Source organism: Fukomys damarensis, unplaced genomic scaffold (assembly GCF_012274545.1).
Source record: "Fukomys damarensis isolate Sample0158 unplaced genomic scaffold, DMR_v1.0_HiC HiC_scaffold_36, whole genome shotgun sequence".
Lineage (NCBI taxonomy): Eukaryota > Metazoa > Chordata > Mammalia > Rodentia > Bathyergidae > Fukomys > Fukomys damarensis.
Window position 1 is genome coordinate 13459315 of NW_022900948.1, and position 15630 is coordinate 13474944.

The 15630-nt window shown below is 46.9% G+C and overlaps 2 protein-coding genes and 1 long non-coding RNA gene across 4 annotated transcripts; 2 read left to right on the forward strand and 1 right to left on the reverse strand.

Annotated features, from left to right (window-relative positions):
* The first annotated feature begins 5939 nt into the window (after window positions 1–5939).
* Window positions 5940–12144, forward strand: Hrct1 (histidine rich carboxyl terminus 1). The gene is made up of 2 exons (XM_033759092.1): window positions 5940–6028; window positions 10108–12144. Exon 2 carries the CDS (start codon window positions 11077–11079, stop codon window positions 11509–11511), a length of 435 nt encoding a protein of 144 aa, XP_033614983.1. The 5' UTR covers window positions 5940–6028; window positions 10108–11076; the 3' UTR covers window positions 11512–12144.
* A 327-nt stretch (window positions 12145–12471) lies between these two features.
* Window positions 12472–15621, reverse strand: LOC104858911. Of its 2 annotated transcripts, XR_779239.2 has the most exons (4): window positions 15341–15621; window positions 14689–14769; window positions 13979–14165; window positions 12472–13426 (listed from the first exon to the last, which is right to left on the reverse strand). It is a non-coding gene; the product is annotated as an uncharacterized LOC104858911 (long non-coding RNA). The 2 variants fall into 2 exon arrangements; XR_004515398.1 differs by lacking the exon at window positions 13979–14165.
* Spaar (small regulatory polypeptide of amino acid response) lies at window positions 14765–15347 on the forward strand. The gene has a single exon (XM_033759093.1). The coding sequence runs from the start codon at window positions 15000–15002 to the stop codon at window positions 15225–15227; it is 228 nt and encodes a 75-aa protein (XP_033614984.1). The 5' UTR covers window positions 14765–14999; the 3' UTR covers window positions 15228–15347.
* Window positions 15622–15630: the final 9 nt, after the last annotated feature.

Below are 15630 nucleotides of genomic sequence, written 5' to 3' on the forward strand. Positions count from 1 at the left end.
CCTATACTCAAAACTTTTGTTTGTTTTTTTTTGTTGTTGTTGTTTTTTCTTTTTGGTACCAGGGATCAAACATGGGTCCTTGCGCTTGCAAGGCAGGTGGAGGAACCGCTGAGCTAAATCCCCGGCCCTCTCAGTGTGACTTTTGATATGAAGATTTACTTCAGGTGAAGATATTTTCTTGCACTTCTTTATTGATGTTTTTCTCCATGGATTCTCTTCTCTACTTCTAGAATAAACATTCTTTTCTTTCTTTCTTTCTTTCTTTTTTTGTACTGGGGATCAAACTCAGGACTTTGTGCTTGTGAGGCAGGCGGTGGAACCATTGAGCTAAACCAGGCCCCAAATTTTTTAGCTTTTTTGTTTGTTTACTAGATTCTAGTAACTCTAGTGATGAGGATTTTCTTAGTTACTTTTTCATCACTGAGACACAGTTCTTGAAACCCACAATTTAAAGGAGGAAAGGTTTATTTTGGTTTATAGATTGTAGAGGTTTCAGTCTATAGTTAGGTGGAATGGCAGAGTAAAATTGCTCACGGCATGGCAGGCAGACAGGAAGCAGAGAAATACTTACCTGTACTCTTCGGTTGAAAGGCACTTTGTTCTTTTTTTTTGTTTTTTGGAACTGGGAATTGAACTCAGGACCTTGTGCTTACTGGGTAGGCATGGTGCCACTGAGTAGATTCCTGGTCCTCAGGAAGCAGAGAAAGATCAAGGGAGGAGGGAGGGAGATGTATCCTGCCAGGCCACGCCCCCAGTGACCCACCTGCTCCAACCAGTCCTCACATTACATTTATCCAAAGTAGTTTTTTTTTTTGGTACCGGGGATTGAACTTGGGTCCTTGTGCTTGCAAGGCAGGAAGCAGAACCACTGAGCTAAACCCCTGGCTCTCTCACATTACATTTAGCTAAGAACTTACTAATAGACTAGTCCACTGCTGAGTATCCACACCCCATGACCCAATCACCTCCTAAAAGCCCTACCTATGAGTTCATGACCCTTTGGGGTGACATCTGATACAAACCATAACAAGGACACAATAACTTGTTTTCTTTTTGTTTTATTGAGACAGGATCTTGCTTTGTAATGAAGACTGGTCTTGAACTCACTATATAGCCCAGGCGGGCCTCCAACATGTGGTGATCCTCCTGCCCCAGTCTTCCAGGTGCTGGGATTACAGGGGTGCGCCACCACACCTGGCAAGGATGCAATAACTTTATATCTTTTTTCATGTGTAGCAATATTATCTATTTGCTTACTTTTTGGGGAAACTAAATCTATGTTTGCTGGCACTGGGTTTTGAAATAGGTTCTAAAAAAGATTAGACAGATCATTGCTAAGTATCTACTTTCCATGTCACAGAAAAAGAGAAAAAAACTATTGTTTACCAGGAGGTCTGAGAGTGCTGGGGGGGGGAGGGCTTATGGGGGTTCAGGTGCGGCTACCTTCCTGGCGCTTGAGCGATGGTGGCTGGGTCGGGAGCAGGCGGGACTCTCCTTCCCGCTGTGGATCGGGGCCCAGCCTACCTCCCAGTGCTTGAGCGATGGCTGCTGGGTTGGGAGCAGGTGTGGCTCTCCTTCCTGCGGTGGATTGGGGCCCCAATAATTTATATTTCAATCTCCTGTCTCAGGTAAAAACCTGGTGGAGGGCAAAGGCTGTGTCTTTTTTTCTCCCCAGTGTCAGCACCAAACACATGATGTAGTTTAAAATATACTAGTAAATAAATGAATGTAATTCTAAGTTCTGTAACTATTTTTAGATGACAGGTTCAGAAAACTAGAAAGACTTGGAAAGTCAGAGAGCAAGGAAGCTTAGAGTTCACAAACTCAATTCATCTTTAGTCTTTCCTTCTTTAGGGAAACTGAGGTTCAGGAAAGTTTTCTATGTTCAACATGTGTGTGTGTTCTAGAAATCCATGGGCACTCCTGTTGGGGACAGGGGAGAAAGCAGCCCCCCTAGATTAACCGGCTTCCACACATCACTGAGGACAGCTAGTTTGAAACATTTCTTCCACTTGGCATATTAAGGTGACACCAACCAAGTCTATGATTCTGGGGTCTGACTCCTGTCATCTCTGGGAACTGAAGTGGACCACTTGGCTAGGATTCAGACCTACTTTATTTGGGTGGGCATGGTTTCTGAATGTTTTCCTAAAGATGCTTTTCTTATTACATAAGAAAAATTTATCACTGCAAGTTTTAGAAATACAGAAATACCAGAATAAAAATCAGTCAGTGGTAAATGAACTGCTCAGAGAGAAGACTGTTAGCATTGTGTCATGTTCCAGGATTTTGTCTATGTGTGCATATATTTGTGACACAAACAGCCACAGTCTCGTGAATACTCAGGTTTTGTAGGTCATACATCCCATCCAAGTAACATCAGTTTATTCACCTCTACCCCCATTTTCCTGCACTCTCTGCAGTTATTCTCGGAGTTCTCTGAGGGCTGCTTCATACATTTTGCACTTCCTTTCTCTTTCTTCTCTGTGTTTTCACCCCTTGTGGCTAGAAGGGTATCAAGGCCTCTGTCTACCTTAGTACTCCGACCTCTGCCACTTGTCTGCAACAGCAGAATGGGATGGCTTTCTACATTATCGGAGAACTTCCTGGGCTGGGTCCTCCACTAGGTTCTTCAGTAGTACATTGAAAAGCAGAGCAAAAAGAATTTAGAAAATCCTTTAAGGGTTACCAGGCAAAGGCCTGTTTTGAAGATCAAAGAGAGCTCCGTTTCGCATTCTTTTTGTAATAATTCAAAACCCTCTCTAGGTGGACGCCCTAGACCAGTGATGATGACTCTTTTAGAGATTGAGTGTCAAACTGCAACCCAAACCCACTTATTCATTGAAAGTGCCAACTTTGCAATTAAACCTGAATATTGAGGTTTTAATTTAGAAAAAAATGACTTATACATTATCATCTTTTTTCTTTAAAGAAAAACAAATAACATATGTGCCATAGGATTGCTACCAACTAAATAGGAAGAAACTATATGATGTATTTGGAAAGGCAAAATTTGAAAAGCACATTAATCCTTTTCAAAATGTTACTTCTAGTGCATATAACAACAAATGTTTGCTAGCTCCACATGATCAGTACCATTGAAGTGTGGCCTGGATCTGTAGGGTAGGTGCTTTTCATTCAGATCCATGATGTGTTATTTCAGTTATTTAGATCTCCATCAAGCCCTCAGAAAAATAGAATCCTTTTCCCCCCATATTGGTCTTTCACATCTCTTGATAAGTTTAACCTTACAAACTGTACTTTTTCATTGTAGATTTCAATTTTTTTATGTTCTAAAATTACTATTATGTAACAAAATAACTGATTATTCTATTTCTGTTTCTAAACCACCTAACTCTTATTACTGCTATTTGTATTCCAGCATATTCTTTTAAGGTTTCTAGGTAGGTAAATCTAATCATCTCCAATATTTCTCTTATTTAATTGTACGAAGCCAAATAAAAATAGTGAGAGTAAGCATTCTAGGTTGTTTTTGTTGTGGTTGTTGTTTTTGGTACTAGGGATTGAACTCAGGCCCTTGCACTTGTGAAGCAGGTGGCAGAACCACTGAGCTAAATCCCCAGCCCCAGTTGTTCTTGCTTGCAATGGGAATATATCTATTTTTAAAAGTCATTAGTAATAATGTTGGCTACTGATTTGAGATATTTTTCCTTTTAATCATGTTAAGAGAGAACCATGCCTTTTTTTGTTCATTGGTAACATTTATTATTTTATCAAATATATTTTGCCACCTGTTGAAATGATTATATAGTTTAATTTTTTTTCCTATTACCAGGTATGGTGGTGCACACCTATAATCTCAGCACTCAGGAGGCTGAAGCAGGAGGATTACGTGAGTTTGAGGCCAGCCTGGACTACATAGTGAGACTCTGCCTGGAAAAAAAAAAAAAAAAAGATTAATTACAACAACAGACTTTAAAAAATATCAAACCACTCTCACATTCTGAGATTAAGCCTTACTTGTTTATGGAGTGTTAGTCTCTCAATCTTCTGCTAGGGATATAAATATGATATTTATTAGTTAGAACTTGAGGTTGTCAGTAGTGTTCTGTGCTAAGGTTGTCAGGTTTGGTATCAGGACTTTGCTAGTTTTATAAAGTAAATTATATAATTAAAAATAAAAGCTCTCTTTATTCTTTGCCACAGATTAAATACCTACTATTTGTAGGATTTTCTTTACCCTCCCCCTTTTTTTTAGAAATAAAAAGACTTCCCTCAGACCCTGAATGACAAAAATCTCTGTTTTATTTTAATGAGGGGTAAATACTTCCTATTCTTTGCTCCTCAGGCTCAAGGAGGTGATTCACCTCCCTCATCTCTGGGGTCCCCCATATCCTGGTGTGATGTCAGTACCCTATGTGGGGGGCCCTTCCATGCTACCAGTAATGGGTCCTCCTCCTCCAGGATGACACTGGTGGGACCTGCCCTGGTGTGACTACATGCCAGTGATGCCTGAGCCTCTGGTGATGAGACCTCCTGCTTTTGGCAGGATGGTACCCACTAGCCCAGGCATGACTTGACCAGAAACATAAGGGTGGAGGGGAGGCTTCTTTCCATGAGTTTTTGTGGTTTTTTCTGGTACCAGGGATTGAACTCAGGTCCTTGCGCTTGCAAGGCAGGCCACCGAACTGCTGAGCTAAATCCCCGGCCCTTTCCATGAGTTTTATATCACTTGTTTTACTTCACCAAGAACTCATGGTGCTGTGATTCTCAGTGTTTTCTAACAGCATGACAAAGAAGACTTCCCCTTCCCATGAAAGAGAGAATAATTCTGGAGAAGGGAAGTAGGACAACAAAAGGGTGCAGTTTTCATTTGTTTTGTGAAATGTAAAAATAAAATTGTCAGCTCTTTTAGTTAAATAGGCTTTATTTTTTAGAGTAGTATTATGTTTACAGCAAACCTGAATAGAAGCCACAAAGATTTTCCATATCCTCCTAACCCTATATACTCACAGGCTCCCCCCACAACAGCCCATACCACAGAGGTACATTTGTTACAGTGGATGGACCTATATCACGTATCATTACTGCTCAAAGACCATAGTTGCATAATGGTTCACTGCCGGTGGTACATGTTTGTGGGTTTTGGCAAATGTGTGACCACACTATCCACCGTAACAGAACCTTCCAGAATAGTTTCACCACCTTAGAAATCCCTCTGTGTTCTTCCCTTTTATCCCTCCCTTCCCCAGCTCCTGGCAACCACTGATTCCCTTTTATTTTAAATTTTTTGGTAATGGGTATCGAACTTGGGATCTTGGGATCTTGCAGTCTTCTCCTCCAGAGTTTTACCTTTTCCCAAACTGTCATATAGTTGGGGAGTCATAGTCTTTTCACATTGGCTTCTTTCACTTAGGAAAATACATTCAAGGGCCAGGGATTTAGCTGAGTGGTTCCACTGCCTGCCTCGCAAGCACAAGGTCCTGAGTTCAATCCCTGGCACACCCCCTCCCCGCAATACATTCAAGTGCCTGCAATGTTTCTTATGAGTGCATAGCTTATTTACTTTTAGCACTGAATAACATTCCATTGTCTAGATTGCCTCAGTTTATTTACCCACTTACCTAGTGAGGAATATTTGATTACTTCCAGGTACTGGCAATTATAAGTAAGCTGCTATTAGCATGTGTGCGCAGGTTTTTGTGTGGACATAAGTTTTCAACTCTGTTGGGTGAATTCCAAGGAGTGTAACTGCTGTGTTATATGGTAAGGTGTGTTTAGTTTTGTAAGAAACTGTCAAGCAGTTTTCCATGTGGCTATACCATCTTGCTTTTCTTTATTCTTATATTGTTAAACTTTAACTAGGTCATACAGAGGTAATCTGTTCTCTTTAAATAGTTTGTCCTATACTCAAAACTTTTGTTTGTTTTTTTTTGTTGTTGTTGTTTTTTCTTTTTGGTACCAGGGATCAAACATGGGTCCTTGCGCTTGCAAGGCAGGTGGAGGAACCGCTGAGCTAAATCCCCGGCCCTCTCAGTGTGACTTTTGATATGAAGATTTACTTCAGGTGAAGATATTTTCTTGCACTTCTTTATTGATGTTTTTCTCCATGGATTCTCTTCTCTACTTCTAGAATAAACATTCTTTTCTTTCTTTCTTTCTTTCTTTTTTTGTACTGGGGATCAAACTCAGGACTTTGTGCTTGTGAGGCAGGCGGTGGAACCATTGAGCTAAACCAGGCCCCAAATTTTTTAGCTTTTTTGTTTGTTTACTAGATTCTAGTAACTCTAGTGATGAGGATTTTCTTAGTTACTTTTTCATCACTGAGACACAGTTCTTGAAACCCACAATTTAAAGGAGGAAAGGTTTATTTTGGTTTATAGATTGTAGAGGTTTCAGTCTATAGTTAGGTGGAATGGCAGAGTAAAATTGCTCACGGCATGGCAGGCAGACAGGAAGCAGAGAAATACTTACCTGTACTCTTCGGTTGAAAGGCACTTTGTTCTCTTTTTTTGTTTTTTGGAACTGGGAATTGAACTCAGGACCTTGTGCTTACTGGGTAGGCATGGTGCCACTGAGTAGATTCCTGGTCCTCAGGAAGCAGAGAAAGATCAAGGGAGGAGGGAGGGAGATGTATCCTGCCAGGCCACGCCCCCAGTGACCCACCTGCTCCAACCAGTCCTCACATTACATTTATCCAAAGTAGTTTTTTTTTTTGGTACCGGGGATTGAACTTGGGTCCTTGTGCTTGCAAGGCAGGAAGCAGAACCACTGAGCTAAACCCCTGGCTCTCTCACATTACATTTAGCTAAGAACTTACTAATAGACTAGTCCACTGCTGAGTATCCACACCCCATGACCCAATCACCTCCTAAAAGCCCTACCTATGAGTTCATGACCCTTTGGGGTGACATCTGATACAAACCATAACAAGGACACAATAACTTGTTTTCTTTTTGTTTTATTGAGACAGGATCTTGCTTTGTAATGAAGACTGGTCTTGAACTCACTATATAGCCCAGGCGGGCCTCCAACATGTGGTGATCCTCCTGCCCCAGTCTTCCAGGTGCTGGGATTACAGGGGTGCGCCACCACACCTGGCAAGGATGCAATAACTTTATATCTTTTTTCATGTGTAGCAATATTATCTATTTGCTTACTTTTTGGGGAAACTAAATCTATGTTTGCTGGCACTGGGTTTTGAAATAGGTTCTAAAAAAGATTAGACAGATCATTGCTAAGTATCTACTTTCCATGTCACAGAAAAAGAGAAAAAAACTATTGTTTATGATTTTGTTTTGCTCTTTTTAAGCTTCATTCATCCTTAAGGCTGAATAACATTTGTATAGATAGACCACATTTAAAAAATTTATTGTCTAGTGGACATTTGTATTACTTTTACCTTTTGTATTTGTACCGGGGACTGAACTCAGGACCTTGGGCTTTCAAAACAGCATTGCACCACTGAGCAAAATCCCCAGCCCTGGCTTTGTTTTCTTGATTAGAATCACTAGCTAGCCATCCTTGGGGCAGGGAGAGCTGCTAAGGAAAGAAGTTTACTGCTATGTTGGACAACTTCTTTTAGGATATGCTGGGGCAGCCCAAGATCAGGAGGAGGAGAGTTTCTGTTCTCTAACTGGCATGAGTCCCTAGGTTGGGAACCTGCCAGCCAATGTGACTACAAACCAAAAGATGGGCTGAGTCTTGGCCAGCTTCTCTTTGAGCAGATAATGGCAATTCTCTAGGTCACTGTCTTAGGGAATTTCTTGTCCCTGGGATGCTATATCTGACACCCACAATTGAAAGGAGGAGAATTAATTTTGGCTCAGAAGTTTGGTTTCAGAAGTTCCAGTGTATGGTTGGTGGGCTCACAGGCAGAAATGGAATGGTGGAGGGCCTGGCACCGAGTTAAGCTGGTCGTGTCATGGTGGTCAGGAAGCCTGGAGGGAAGGGGAAGAGCCAGGGAGGGAGATACATACTTCTAGGTCACTTCTGTGACCAGACTGTTTTGACCCTGCTGCCTCCTAACATCACGTTTAGCTATAGTGACCCCATAACCCAACCACCCTACAAAAGCCCAGCCTCTGAGGAAATGAATCTTTTGGGGCGCATCCCAAATCCAAACTACAGCAGTTACTCCATGTACGTTTCCTCCTTGAGCCCACTCCTCCCTTGTCCCAAGTCCTGGCTGTCTACTGTGGGGCTTTAGGGAGGCCCACAGTGCCCTTCCTTGGCCGGCGCATCCGTCGATCAGGTTCCCAGGCACAATGGCTTGGAGAACTTCCTTAATGAGTCTGGGCCACTAGTGACTTTACTGATTGCCAGTGTGGAATAGTATTTCCTCTTTTTTAATTCTTTGGACATTTTTATAGTAATTTGGAATGGAGGGAAGTTAAATACATTATTCAAATTATGATCAAGATACAGAACTTTTGTTACATCAGAATCCAAAAGTGACTTCTCCGTAGTGTCACCACTAGGTGGTGCCACCAATTAGTGAAAACTGTGAGGTTGCTACTGCTGGCCAACCGAGAATCCCCACAGTTAGTAGTACAAACAGGTTTGTGAGCATGTCCTGAACGTGTATGCACGTGTGCGTACGTACACAAGTGTGAGCACACACAGTTATTGGTGCACAAGTGCCCATAGAGCAGTGCTGGCTTACAAGTACACACACGTGTGCAAGTACACGTATGAGTCAAGGCACCCTGGAGAATATGGGTTTGAAGTGAATCACTGAGCTTCAAAAGTACCCATCCTCCATGGGGTTTGGAACCCCTGTCCCTAAATGAAGAAGGCTGCTTATAGAGTGTGGAGAAGACACATCCAACCCTGGAAGAGAAATATGATAATAAGGCCATAGGACAATTTTCTGAGGCTGGGACACCCTAGACATAGCCACGTTCCTCTAAAGTCATCAGTTCTGCAAGCCCTCCTGTCTAGTCAGGACTTCGAGAGTCTCAGTCACTTCAGAAGTCCTGGGGACTGTAGTCTCCATCCCCAGGTATTCAAAGCATCTAATAAAATGTCCACCTTGGGTTCCTCTCTTCTGTCCAGACAGGCAGTGAACCTACACTGTTGTGTGTGTGTGTGTGTGTGTGTGTGTGCGTGTGTGTGTGCAGACACTGTTAATCCCTGCTCCTTCCTACTCACCCATCTCTGCACACCATCTTCCCCTCCTCTCTAGAACATTGCCAGCAGATGGCACCCTCCCACACAATGGAGAGCCCCTCCTAACTCAAGTAGTGCTCTACTGATTTCCTGTTCTATAGACCAGCTCATGAAGCTGGGGGACTTAGGCAAGTCCTTTCCCTTCTCTGGCCACAGTTCAGGCTCTGTCTAGTGATTTCCAGGTGTTCTGGGCACTGGCTGAAGTGCTTCAAGTACATGCTTGCAGGGCCCTGCTCCACTCATTGGCTGGAGCGTAAAGAGGTCTCTGTAGAAGTTCTAAAGAGGGAAGTTTGTTGTCCCCAGGGAAGGCAGCTGGCTCCCAGGGCCCCAGAAGTCTGCAGGAGGAGTTGTTACTCCAGCATCATTAAAAGTTCAAGTGGCTTCTCCTGAGGGCCAGAGAAGCTCCAGGATTCATTAGACCTAATGTCCCCTGAGCCCAATTTGGCTGAAGGAAATGTTTAGCCTTTTCATCCAGTGAGAGTTTTCACTCAGGGTATGAGGCTTCCTCAAAATGAGGTCAGAGGAAGAAGGGTCCCTGGAGATCACCTCTTGCCTTGGGACCTTTACAGAGGAGGAAACACCTAGGTCAGGGGAAGGGCTTTGCCTCATTTCACAGGGTGGAGTTGCTGCACAGCTCAGAATGCCAGCTTTGTGGCTTCTGTAAACATTCCTCCAGGTGGCAGGGAGATGAGCACTCACCGGGAGGACCCTGGGGAAGGGACTGGGGAGCCTTTAGGGCCTCTGAGGATCCAGATGTAGACCTGGGGCTTTGGGGAGGCTCCACTGCGTGTAAGCAAGAGCTTCACAAGCAGTCCTAGAAGCCTACAGCAGGTGAGGCTGCCTAGGGAGACAGTGCCTGTCCCTAAGCTGTGAGCAGATCAGGACTAGTGCTTGTCTATGATGAGGAGTGGAGATTTGGTGCTAGGAGGGAGAGTTAGGGACTGTTCACATCCTGTTTTCTAAATCCTCTACCAGGCGGGAATGGCATTCATGTGACGTGGCGGGGAGTCTGGGACGGAGGAAGGAGCCGGCCATTTATGGCCTGTTGAAACTGGAACGCAGAGGCTGGACTGGAACTTGGCCTGACTGAGCTCAGTGGGCTCTTTGCTGCCTCCGAGCAGCCATGGGCTGACACTGACCCCTCTGCCTCTCAGAAGCAGCAGGAAAAGTAAGGGCCTCCTGGGATGATGAAGATGTGCCCACTGGACTCAGAGCTCCTGAAGCTCACTGACCTTGGAATAAGTCATTGACAGAACCTGACTCTTATCTTTGGAGGACTTTGTGAGCTGTAGGACAGGGAGTCACAGACTCTCAGATGACGGCCTTCCAAGGATTTCCTCTGAACTCCATTGCAGTGTTATCAATGGTAGATGTGTCAGGAACTGTTTGAATTCTTTATATGTCTTAACTCCCTTGATCCTCAGAAGACCCTTTGAGGTAGGTGCCACTATTTTCTATTTTACAGATAAGAAACTGAGATGTAGCAAGGTTAAAAAATTTGTGCATAGTCATGGAGCTATAGAGTTGTGAGATTCTGAAACTCATGTTCCTAATTTCTGTGCTGTCTCTACAAGAGGAAACAGAAGGCCAGAGAGCGGGGAGATTCCCCCCTTTGCCATCACTTAGCCAGGTGGCGGGAGTGGAGGAGGCCCTGACCTCTTACCCCTACACTCAGGGCTCCCCACTCAAGGAAGCGCAGCCTGACAGCTTCTGTCTCCACCCATCTTTCCTGCCTGGCCTCCCCAAAGTCAACAGCCCCCTGGCCTCACCCTTGGCTGGCAGCTCCAATCCAAAGAGGCCTCACCTACATTCCCTGGCCACTCTCCAGCCCAAAAGAGCTGAGACAACAAAGTTCAGTGACCTGGACGGCTGAGCAGAGGCTGCTGAAGGGGAGGAAGCAGATTGGAGCCATGGAACAGTGGTGAAGGACCATCCAGCTCCCAGATGCTACGCTTCCTGGAGAGCACGACCCTGGTGGGTTGGATCACAGGCACTGTGGTGGCTGTCCTGCTGTTGCTGCTGCTACTGGCTACTTGCCTTTCCCACAGACCTCAGGATGATGATGTAGAGAGGAACCATCTGGCTGCAGGAGAAAACCGAGTCCAGCGACCCCGGCCCTTGCTCTTCCATCACCATCATCCTGGTCATGCATCTCAGGTGCTCAATGCAGGTCTCCATCATCACCAGCTCCACCTTCAGCGGCACCAGCGCAGCCACCAGCGCTTCCTCCAGCAGCACCACCAGGCCTTCCAGCTCCACCTTCAGCAGCACCACCAGGCCCTCCACCGCTACCACCAGCACCATCACCTCCAGCACCACCACCAGCACCATCATCTCCAGCACCATCACTTTCACCATGCTCATGGAGGCCTCCACTGACGCCTCCCTGCTTCCCATCCATCACCAAGATGAATGGACCCTGATGTTTCCATGTCGAGGATGTGTCTCTGGGGTGAATGAAGGGTGCTGTGACTTGGTTCCTGCTTGGACTTTATTTGCATATTATATCCCTCCACGGTGCACCAGAGAACTGAGGACCGTGTGGGCTGGCCCTGTGGACACTGTAGAGCTTGACAGCAGACAGCAGGCTTGGCAGGACACCCGACTTTGTGACTTTAACTGCTGGTGGCTCCAGAAGTAACAAGAGTGTTAGGGGGGCCAGTGCCCATCAACTGCAAAGTGCTCATCTGATTTTCATTAGGTGTCTGCAGGCCACTGGCAAGTGGGTAGCTGGGAGAGGCCCTAAGAATGTCTTTCCTGTGTGGAGCAGGCAATGTGGGGCTGTACAGTCAATTCTGTGATGCCTCAATAAGGGAAATAAAAGCTACCAAGAAGTGTTTATGAAGAGGCTTTTCATTGCGGCCTGGTGGGAGGCAGGGAGTCATAGAGGCTGAATCTGCATTGCCCTGGGGCCTCCCTCTTGGAGGAAGCCTGGACCTCAGGGACAGCTGGAGAGTGAGAGAAGTGTGTGGGTCTTGCCTGAGTGGAATGGAAGGGTTTAATGTTTGGACAGAGTCCTGTGCAAAGAGGGCACTATGCCATCACTGGGGCTCTGGAGTGCTCTGGACAGTCAAGGAGCTGGGAGAGAAGGAGGGCTGAGGGGACCTAGGCTGCCTCCCTGGGGTTCAATTTGAAGCATTAGTTCTAGCCTATGTCTAGGGCAAATTGAGTTCTAGGACCCTCGGAAGCTCCACCTCACAGACTGTGTTTCCTGGTAACTTGGTCAGCCTTTCCTATCCAAGCTTTGAGCCTCTAGGTGCCTTTGTGTGGCAGAGAGGCTGGCAGGGGAGATAGTGGAGCTATTTAAACTGCTAGGGTGCTGTCCTAGGGGCTTGAGGAAGGTGCTTGCACCCTCTGGGCTTCAATTTCCTCTTGCCTAAAATGAGGTGAATTACAGTGATACTGTCCTGTCAAAGCTGGGATCATGCTCTATTAACTTCTGCTGCTGTGCACAGAGAGGCAGGAAATCTGAGGCCTTCAGCCTGTGCCTGGGATCTGAGGCGGAAGCAGAGGCCGGCAAAGCTGGGGTGGGGTGGGGGAGTCAGTGAGGCAAGAGGGAGGGGCTGGAGAACAGGCCAGAAAGTCAGGGGCCTGGTGACTCACTGGAATAGAATGTCCTCTTTCCTTTCTGTGTCCCAGTGGATTCTCTGGGAGGGCTGGGGGAGGAGTGACAGAGTGAGGGGGAAGGAAGCAAACTCACAATGACAGCCCTGGGAAAGTGGACCATAGGTTCCAGGGACTGTTGATGGTCTCTCTGCAGTGTCCTTCAAATCCACCTCCCCTTCCACACCCACGCCCATGCTTTGTCTCAGCCCAGACCTCAGTCCTCAGTCTGGTTTCCCCCATAGCCTCCTCTTAGCTCCTACTTCTTTGGGCAGCATCTCTACCCAGATTTTACAGAGTAGTCAAAGGAGTAGACCTCTCCCCAAGCCTCAGGGACAGAGGCAGAGACAGAAGAGGAAATCTAAGTCAAGGTCCAGCGATTGTCCTTTATAACAGATTAAAAATGCTGAACTATTCTCAGCTGCTGCAGGTAAACTACAGCTATGTATCAATAAAGAATGGGCAAGTAAGAAGTCAAAGTATCAAATAATCATACTTGGAATGCAGCCCCTTATGCTCCCATCACCCAGTTTAGTGAGAGAATGTTGGGATTCAATGGGAAATCTCAGCACATGGTGCATCATGTTCCCTTTGTGCTTCTGGGGGCACCGGTTAGTACAAATACTCTGAGACGTCTGGCTTCCTGTGCCCATGTGGAGGAGCAGCCCAGAGCCCAGATTGTCCGATCATCCTAGAACAAAGACAGAGTGAGAATATAACAGCATGTTGCTCGCCCACTCTGCGTAGGAAGTTTCCTAATACTGGTACTGAAGTTAGTTGATCTTTGGAGAAATAGGAAAGGTTCCAGGCTGCGTCACCTTGAACCAGCCCTCTGCTCGCTCTGTGCCTTGGCACACTCAGGTGATGGTTCTATGGCTGTGTGGTACGTAGAAAGAACACTGAGCTAGGACGGGAGGGGAGGGAGCCCCAACTTCTCTGTAGTTAACCGCTATGAACCTGCAACCAGCTGCAGGCAGCACATTCCAGCTCTGTGACGGTATCAGCACCTCTGTGTACAGAATGGAGGCAATATCACTGCACGGGGCTGCTTGGAAGAGACCATGCGATAGTGCTGTAATCGCTATGTCCAGTAGCTGGAATTTTATTTCTCTCTACTTCATTTCTCTGAGTATGGGTAAAGGAGGTCTGGTGACCAGATCCCTTTCTGGAGGTGGTTGGGGTCTCAGGGAGTGTTGGGTGTGAGGAGCCAGGATAGAGTCCCTTCTGACTGACTTACACTTACCCAGGGGCCTTGGCCTGGTTTGTAGCTCTGGGCCTTCCATCAGGGGACGGCTTGTGGGGGCAGGGTAAGTGCTGTCACTGAGTGCAGAGGGTGGCAGCTGTGGGCCACTCGCAATCGGAGGGAGGGATTCAGGAAACACTCACGGCTGCTTAGACATCCTGGAGCCAAGTTCCAGGCTGGGCCAACACTGCAGCATCCAGGGAGAAGCATCGTGTACCCCAGGGATGGCCACAGGCAATGAGGCCATACGCCAGGTACCACGGGGCTAGCCCTCACAGGGTCCAGTGTAAGCCAGCACTGTTAGCAGCTGGCCCTGGCTGGCGTGGAAGAGGGTTTCTCCTGGAACTCAGAGTGAGGGAGCCCCCAGTGTATCACTGAAGGGCTGAGATTCCCTGACTTTCAGAGCAAACCCTCCCCATCTAAACTCTTCCAAACTCATTCAGAAAAAGAAGCCAAATGCAACATGTCCTCTTCCCTAACAGCCCCTGCAGAGGCCTCCTGGCTCCTGTGGTGACCTGTGGATGTCCCCACCCCCACCTCGCCCAGAGCCAGCTCTTACTCAAGGTCCCTCAGGGGAGGAGCCAACTCCTCCTGCATCCACTGGAGGGGAAGCACGAGTGTACAGTTGTTCCTGATATCTGTAGGTGTTGCCAGAGGGTCAGGGGTGCCTGGCTCCCTCTGAATAATGTTTTGTATCCCCTCCTCCTCACCTCTTTCCACGTCCAGGAGTCATACGCTCACATCTTCCTGGGCGGTGCTTGTCAGTGGAGTTGACCACAGCCCTTGGAGGCCTGGAGAGGTTTAGAAAATAGAGGGCTTCTGAGATCCCAGCCAAAGCTCCTCATGGGGGCACTCAGTGTCTTGGGGCGGGGCCGCACAGGACTTCAGCCTTAGAAGACCAAGAAGAACGGTCTGTGGAGCACAGGGTACTGTGATCACCAAAAGCACCCGTTTCAGACGGGGAGCTAAGGCTCTAGGTCACCCACGTTGCTAATTGTGCGATTGGTACTACACGCAGGACATGGAAATACTGGTGGTTGGGGTGGTGGCAGTACTCCTCGGAGTCACCGTGGTCATCGCCTGTATTCTCTGCTGCTTCAGCTATGACTCGAAGACCCAGGATCCTCAGGGAGGCCCTGGCCGCAGCTTTACTGTGGCCACATTTCGTCAAGAATCTTCTCTCTTCACCAGGCCCGATAGACAAGCCCAGCCAGTGCCGAGTGCCCAGGACTTCTGGACCATCATGTGAGGCCTAAGAGTCCTTCAGGATTTGTTTCTTCGTAGATCAGAACCACCAACCCCTTCATCAAGCCTTCCCTGGGGTTCCCAGCCTCCCAGGCCTGCCTCCCTGTCCTCCTGTACCTCATGAATTGTGTGTTCCTCCCTTCTTGGGTTGCTGTGCCCTTAGGCATGGGGCATCCGAGGTGTTGGGAGCAAGTGGGAGTCAGCTCCTGTCCCGGAGACCTTGGCTAGGTTCTGCCCACCGGATGGGCTCAGGAGGGGTCTGAGGAGATGCAAAAAGACATCACGTGGGACTGCGTGCAGGGCCAGCTCTGCAGAGACATCACCGGAATTTGTTGTCAACACGGTGTTCTATTGCCGCAGAGGAAGCAGTGTTTTCAAGTGAACATTTTTAGAAACCACTTCTTAGG